We start from the raw sequence: 8,465 nt of genomic DNA on the forward strand, positions 1-8,465 counted from the left end.
ATCACAGATATCGACTAAATCCAACCTTGACTTCAAATTATCCTTCGTTTTACCTTGGATGTTAAGGACTGTGTTCATCAGATTATCGAAGAAGTTCTTCTCAATATGCATGACATCTAAATTATGCCGCAATAGATGACTCTCCCAATATGGTAGATCCCAGAAAATACTCTTTTTGTGCCAGTTATGTAGCTCTCCAACCGCATTGACTCGAATGTTTTCATGTCCACCTACATCTGGCGTCCTTTCTGCATCAAAATACCTAAACTGCTTCAACAAATCTTTCCCACTAACTTCCTCAGGTGGACCATCAAACACCTGCTTGTTCTTCGTAAACGAAGTCTTACTCCTGCGGTATGGATGATCAGGTGGTAGAAATCGTCTGTGACAGTCAAACCAACACGTTTTCCTTCCGTTCTTTAGTTGGAAAGCATCTGTGTCATCTTGACAATATGGACATGATAGCTTCCCATGTGTTGTCCATCCAGATAACATACCATATGCTGGAAAGTCACTTATTGTCCACATAAGTACTGCCCGCATCTGAAAGTTTTCTTTGCGCGAAACATCGTATGTCTCAAAACCATGCGCCCATAGTTGTTGCAACTCATATATTAGTGGTTGAAGAAACACATCTAGTGATCTTTTAGGATGATCTGGCCCGGGGACTAGAATTGAGAGAAACAAAAACTCTCGTCGCATGCACAAGCTCGGCCGTAAGTTGTACGGTGTCACAATAACTGGCCATAGAGAATACTGCCTTCCATGCTTTCCAAATGGGCTGAAACCATCAGTAGATAATCCAAGATAAACATTTCTTCTCTCTTCCGCAAATTCTGGATATGTTGACTGGAAATGTTTCCAAGCCTTTGCATCTGAAGGATGTCTAATCTCACCATTTGTGGAATGCTCTGCATGCCATCTCATTGCTTTTGCTGTGCGCTCACACTGATACAACCTCTTCAATCTTTCCGTCAAAGGCAAATACCACATTCTTTTGAATGGGATCGGAACTCTTCCCCTCGTCTCCTGATAACGAGGTTTCCCACAAAATTTGCATACATAATTGGGAGACGACAAATCAGACACATGACCAAATCTTTAATGTTAGTGGAACTCCTAATTATTCGCTTAGTTTGATTCAGTTAATTAATAAGATCACATTTAGTAACTATTACTACAAGTTATGAGCTACTTAGTTGTGAGCAATGAGTACACTGTTAACGCTAACGTCGATAAACGAAGAAGGGAAACAATACTATATAGTGGGTCCGATTGGTAACTGAACACGGTAGTTAAACTGTATGCAACCATGAATTTAACACGGCCATATGAAATATGATAATCAATGTTTTAGATCCAGAGTAAAAGATGAATTCATAAACCATGCTATTTTATTGTCTACCCACTTTTTAAACTTGGGTATTAGCAGCAATACCTTCTTACCCAATGGTATTCCCTATTTCATGTGTATATATCCAGAAATGGATAGAAACACTTACTTATAGATATTTTGTATATCTGAAAAGCGCAAAATGATAAATTGTTCAAAGGAATTAACAGGCATTCCGTAGACACTATTAGGCATGCCGAAATGGAAGACCAAGCTTGCTTTGAGGCTAATATCAAAAAGGTGAAGGAACCTGAGGAACGACATAGTCTATCATCTATCCGAGCCATAAGCATAAGCTTACATGAAATTTGTATGGTTTATAAATCATGGACTCATGAATAACTCTTTATTGGTTTTGGATGGGCTTAGACAAATTCGACATGAAAAATTCAACTTTGAGGAGCTAAAAATCAGACGAGAAGTGTGTTACCGATACATTTAGAGCTTATGGCCATTTCTTGGGCTATCGAATGCATGTTACAAATGTTGTTGTGCCAATACTTTAGTACAAATTGCAAGGACCTCGTCTCGATGATACAAGATTTATAAGCAGGGCCAAACTTTCCAATGGAGATAAAAAAACTTTCAAGATTGAAGAGTAGATTTTTGTAGACTTGTTTATTGTTTATCATCCTTTTTCTAAAAACAAATAATCAGACTCATTAGCTAAGATAACTAAATCTTATGTAACATTTATCCCTAATAGACCAAGCTTGCTTTGAGGCTAATATCAAAAAGGTGAAGGAACCTGAGGAACTACATAGTCCATCATCTATCCGAGTCATCAGCATAAGCTTACATGAAATTTGTATGGTCTATAAATCATGGACTCATGAATAACTCTTTATTGGTTTTGTATGGGCTTAGACAAATTCGACATGAAAAAATCAACTTTGAGGAGCTAAAAATCAGACGAGAAGTGTGTTACCGATACATTTAGAGCTTATGGCCATTTCTTGGGCTATCGAATGCATGTTACAAATGTTGTTGTGCCAACACTTTAGTACAAATTGCAAGGACCTCGTTTCGATGATACAAGATTTATAAGCAGGGCCAAACTTTTCAATGGAGATAAAAAAATTTTCAAGATTGAAGAGTAGATTTTTGTAGACTTGTTTATTGTTTATCATCCTTTTTCTTAAAACAAATAAGCAGACTCATTAGCTAAGATAGCAAGAAAATATCACAGATATTTGTATTTTATTGGTTCTTATATTTTGTATAGTTACCTAAACCACCTTAATTTTAAGTACTAGATCAGCCGTTTGAAATTAAAAATGGTTGTTAAACTGTTTAATGAAAAAGTGAAATTGGTACAAAAAAACTAATACAGTAGAAACTCTATAAATTAATAAACGCAGTAAATTAATAATTTTTTCAATCCCGAATTGAGATGATTCAAAATATGATACAAATCAATAAAATAATAAGATAATATTTTTTAAAAAAATCTTATGTAAATATATGGTCCTATAAAATCATAAATTAATATTTTATATATATATATATATATATATATATATTTCATATAAATACAAACAAAAGATAATATTGTTTAATTTATATTAACAATAGAATTCATCTCTATTTTTTCTTAACCTTCAATATACTTTTGATAATATTTAGTAAAAATATATCTATAAAAATTTAGACAATAGAAAAAAATCGATTTTCTAAAATTTAATTAATATATAAACAGTAAAATCTAGAAAGGAAAGTTTTATAAATCAATAAATATATATATTAATAACTCTATAAATTAATAAAATATCATAATATTAACATTATTAATTTATGGAGTTTTTCTTGTATTGTTAGATACACTGCATACTGTATTTACCTTCTTCATTGTTCTATTACTAAATATATTATGGTCGTATATAATATTTATCATTTAAATCTATACAGTATATGGTTTTACTAAATATATAATAATAAAATAGTTATAGTATATTTTATAATAATTTTAGATCTTTAATATATAAAAATAATTACTTTTCACCCTTTTCATACTAAACACAAACATTAATATTAATTCTCACCAATATGAATAACCTGACTCACTAAAATATCCATTTATTTGGTAAATTCTCAACAACAAAAAAACTGTTATAGCTTACTCCATCACGTCTAGGGTCTGACTGGTTCAAACACAGCGGTTGCGGTCGTGGAAATTTGCGAATGCGGGTGGTTGCGGTTTCTAGCGGTTTTAAGAGATTTGTATGATTGGTTTTGTGGTTAAAAATTGGCACGTTTGCAGGATAGTTATGTCTGGTTAACTACCAAATGCAGCAGCGGTTAAATAATAAATTAACAATATTTATATTTTTTATAATTATAAAAATATAATCATAATATTATAATAAATATAAAAATTATATTTAGAAAGTTATAGTTTTAAACGTCTTAAAATTATAAAATAAATTATTTATTTTTTTATAATATTAATTGAAATGTATAGATATATTTTATTCTTTTTATAATTCCAATTTAAATTTTTTATTGAATATTTTTATTTTTGTATTTATATTATTTTAAAAAGAAAAAAATATTCTCCCGCAACCGCAAACGCTAGCGGGAACCAGCTATTGAATTATGAGGTTTAAAACGGTTTGAAGCGGTTTGAGTGATTGTTGCAAAACGCCAACAACCGCTACCAACCGCAAAAGCTGCATTCATTGTACAACCGACAATGTTATATGTTTGATGAAAATCTATGTCTAATTGTTTCACCTGAGTCATTCTATAAAAATTCACACATGGTCGAGTTTACTTGCAAAATTTTGAAGATCTCTTTTTAACTTTTTTTTCTTTAGTTGTTTAACAAATTATTTTTTTGGGAATTGAAATTTGGATATACCGGTGGAAAAACGTTAATGAATCATTAGTCAAATTACTGGAATAAGACGCTTCCACCGGTCAAACCATCTTGTCCTACATTTTTTTAAATTTGTAGAGATGCTCTTATTTATATATAATTTAGTTTATTTCAAATGCACGCAATAATAAACTATTCAAAAGTGTGTAATTTGGCTTTTTTAGCTTAGGTTTTCATTTTTTTCTTAACAAATATATTATCTTTATGAAAAACAGTGTTTACGGTTGAGAATTTGTTTTCTATTTTCTGAGTGTCAAAAACATGGAACCGCTATATTTGGAAAAATATATTATATACTATTTCTATTGGTTTTTCTATGATTTTGATGTAGCCGTTCTATACCTTTTTGAAGAAAATGTTTTTTGGAATTTCTTCAGAACAAGTATAAATACTGATAAGGTGATTGACGCAATGTCATTGCAGGCGAAGGGAATTCCTTTTAACCTACCAGACAATGCCCTAATGCAGAGCAAAAGGAACAAGATCTGTATCATGGGTAAAACCTTAAATCCAGAGAGCCAGAAGATTAGTGATCTGATTATGGACAAGCCAAGGAAGTGACGAGTTTATGACAGAGTAAGAGAGATTGGAAGATCACTTGGAGGAATTGAGCTTCATACTGTTTTTTTTTTCTCAGGGTTGAGAATGCTTGATGTAGGTGGCCTATATGATCTTCTACTTCCAGAAAGTTGACGAGCATATCGTGCATGTAAACTTCTATGCTCTGTCTGGTATGTTATGCAAACGATCATGTTTATCAGTTTATAATAAGTGGAGCCGGCATTCTTTAAGCGAAAATTCATAACCTTGCAGTAATAAATTGCCTTCTGACATCATAAAGAACGTTTTCTCATGATCGTCTGGATACTTGAGTATTTAGTTTTATCCGGAGAAAGCGTCCATAAAGATATCAGCTAGTATTATATTGTTGCGTCATACTGTTGCGTCGAGCTTGTCGATGTGAGACAAATATTGCTTGTAATACTTTTTCATATATGTTTTATTATTTATAGTTTTGTAATTCTTATTAACTTCAAACAATCTTAAGGACTATAATTGCAAATAATTTCTTTAAAAAAAATATTTAAAGTTTTATCATGGGTGAAAGTCACCATTAAACCTCAAATTTAAAGTTCACCAAACTTTAAAAGTAAAATTGCTCTTAGAAATGCTTTTAGTCAAATACAGTAAGTTTTGGGTTTGAAAGTTTAGAAAAACTTAGGGTATCCTATTGGTAATTTACTCATTTATTAACATCTGTAACAGTAACCAATTGAGGCAAGGACAGAAAAACCAAATGAAATGAGCATTGCGTTGTCACCGACATCTCATGCTTCGTGTTCTAAGTGTATCTCCAAAAAGATTCTTTATTATATAGTTTTGCAAACTCTATATTTGAAGTTTGAAGGTGTTCTTCTCCAAAAGCAAAACTTCAAATTTAACTTTAAAATTATTTGTAAATTATACTATACTCCTTATATTTGTCATAATTAATATAAATCCATAAAACTTTTATAGTTAGCCAGCATATATATAATAATATTATAGTAATTTTAATTAATAAAATCTTACAACAAAAAATATAAAATTATAAATAGAAATACATAATTAAATATTAAAATACAAGAAAAATACCATATTATTACATAAAATTATTTTTTTAATGCTCTATTTTCGGTTACACAAAATTTGTTTGGACAATATTTTAGAAGTTCCGGAGAAAATTTACTAGACTATTAGTATTGTTGTAATATTTAAATTTGTGTAATAATCATGGTCATGTATCTTCATAAAAAAAATTCTATTAAATTTCTTTTGAAATATTCTTGTTGTCTAATTCTACTTTTAAAATATTATAAATCTTAGTTTAATTTTTTTTAAGTGTAAAATTTAAATTTTATAAATATAATTTGAAATATTTAAAATATATAAAAGTTTTAAAGATTAAAAATATGAAAGAGAAAATACTTAAAAATAATAAATGTGAAGTATAATCTTATATGTATATAAAGAAATGTTTGTGTCTCTCCTATGAAGACACGTCATTAACTAGAAGAACCAGGGCTTGACACATGTCCTTTTCCCTTGTGAGATTTGTTTCGTTTTCGTTTTGATTTTAATTTGTTTTTATTATGGGCTGGGCTGTTAGTATTATTCTCTTCAGAAAATTGAGTATTCAGCCCAATAGCTAGATAGAGTCTTTTCTGCTAGAGTCGATATTGGAAATTAGGTTTTAATCGTCTTCCTCGATCTGTATCAACAACGGAGATTCTAAAAGTCTAGAGAGACGAATCGTCGTGTAGAGAATCAGGCTTACACTTCCTTTCAGTCGTTTCGTGTTTATTCCTTACTCACAGCCGTTTCGAAGCCACATTCATCGCCTTTAAGATACATCTTAATTCCTTCGATGCTCATCACCATATTCAATGTTCTTCCACCGTGGAGGTCCCGTTCTTTGTTGAGATTCTGGCGTCAACCGTGGTGGCGAGTTGATGGGGGTGGACATGCTCCTCCTTGATGCTTAGGTTTGTCAGATCTTAAATCTCATAACCATATTGTTTTTAACTATTCCGGCGACCAATTATCAAAATTTTTATTTATCTCATAATCAAATTTTATATTTCGATTTTTGTTAAAATCTTTGAATGCTCTTTTTGAAACGTTTGAGGTTTCTCAGATCTTAAAGCTCTTAATCATAGTGTTTATAATGGTTTGAATCTCTTGCAGGAGTTTAAAGGAGTGTTATCATCCAGATGATAAGCAGAGGAACCAACTTAGCAGAGAATTGGGTTTGGCTCTCCAAGACAAATCAAGTTCTGTTCCACAACAGCAGAACTCAGCTTAAGGTTATGTGTCTTAATCTCTCCCTCTTTTGTGTGTTTAAAATGTTGTCTGAATAAGATTTGTTGATACTGTTTCTGTAGGCGCAACATGAGAGAGCAGATAACAATGCACTATAGGCAGAGAACGACAAGATTCGATGTGAGAACATAGCCATAAGAGAAGCACTCAAGCATGCTATATACCCTAACTGTGGATGTCCTCCCGTTAGTGAAGATCCTTACTTCGATGAGCGTAAGCTCCGGATCGAAAATGTACATCTTAGAGACGAGGTTTTGTTTATCCATTATGGTTTAATCATTCAACCCCCTTCCTAATTTCTAAATCTGATCTTTATTTCACAGCTTGAAAGAATGTCAACGGTTGCATCAAAGTACATGGGAAGACCAATCTCCTCCCACCTCGCAACGCTACACCCAATGCGCATCTCACCGTTGGATCTGTCCATGATTGGTCCTTCACTGGATTTTGATCTTCTTCCAGCGAGTTCTATGCATTCTCAGCCTAATAACTTGGCTACTATATCAGACATGGACAAGCCTCTTATGAACGACATTGCTTTTACTGTGATGGAAGAATTGCTTAGGCTTTTTAACACAAACTAACCTCTCTGGAGTAGAGCTGATGGTGGCGGTGGCAGAGACATTCTCAATTTGATGCTCAGGTTTATATGTTTGCAGAGTTTGACTATGAAACCGGTGCTGGGCAATGCTTTCTCAGTAAGTAACATGCTCAAATAATAGTCTGTTAGTTACGAGCATGAAAAGCAACAAAATCGTGGTCATTAGATTCTCAATGCACTGCATGTATATTTAAATTCAGAAGAGTATACAGAGACTGTCTCAGATTTTTGATGAATGATACAATCAGTTTATGGGTACATGGTTTGAACCTCTTGCACTGATTATATCTTTGTCCATCATGCTCACTTGCACGGAAATCTCTAATCCTTTTTGTCGCTATTATTTGTTATATCAATGTACAGATAAAAGGTCATGGTTATTTTCATGAACTTTAAATGAATTCAGTCATGAGAGCTTGATCGTTAAATATATGGAATAGACTACTAGATTTGCCTCAAATTTGTTTTGAATGAAAGAATGAAGGACCATTTCTTATGAAAATTATATTCATCGAAGCTAGGTCTGGGACGGATCGGATATCCGGGCAATTTTAAGGTATCCGGATCCGGATCCTTATCCGGCGGATCCATAATTTTACTATCCTTATCCGGATCCGGGGTTCTCGGATATCCGGGTGTCGGATATCCTCCTAAAAATTGTAATATCCGGCGGATATCCGGATCCGGATTTGGATCCTTAAAATAAATAAAAAATAATATTAATATATATA

General features: G+C 32.3%; 1 protein-coding gene across 3 annotated transcripts; it reads left to right on the forward strand.

Annotated features, from left to right (window-relative positions):
• The first annotated feature begins 6,496 nt into the window (after positions 1 to 6,496).
• LOC106341728 (homeobox-leucine zipper protein HDG11-like) lies at positions 6,497 to 8,107 on the forward strand. Of its 3 annotated transcripts, none has more exons than XR_001269745.1 (4): positions 6,497 to 6,796; positions 6,999 to 7,117; positions 7,196 to 7,384; positions 7,457 to 8,107. XR_001269745.1 is itself a non-coding variant. In XM_013780432.1 (2 exons), the coding sequence occupies exons 1-2, from the start codon at positions 7,287 to 7,289 to the stop codon at positions 7,715 to 7,717; spliced, it is 321 nt and encodes a 106-aa protein (XP_013635886.1). In that variant the 5' UTR covers positions 7,157 to 7,286; the 3' UTR covers positions 7,718 to 8,107. The 3 variants fall into 3 exon arrangements, 1 of the variants encoding a protein (XP_013635886.1); XR_001269746.1 differs by having other exon boundaries at positions 7,196 to 7,366; XM_013780432.1 differs by lacking the exons at positions 6,497 to 6,796; positions 6,999 to 7,117 and having other exon boundaries at positions 7,157 to 7,346.
• The last annotated feature ends 358 nt before the right edge of the window (positions 8,108 to 8,465 follow it).

This window comes from Brassica oleracea, chromosome C4 (assembly GCF_000695525.1).
Source record: "Brassica oleracea var. oleracea cultivar TO1000 chromosome C4, BOL, whole genome shotgun sequence".
Lineage (NCBI taxonomy): Eukaryota > Viridiplantae > Streptophyta > Magnoliopsida > Brassicales > Brassicaceae > Brassica > Brassica oleracea.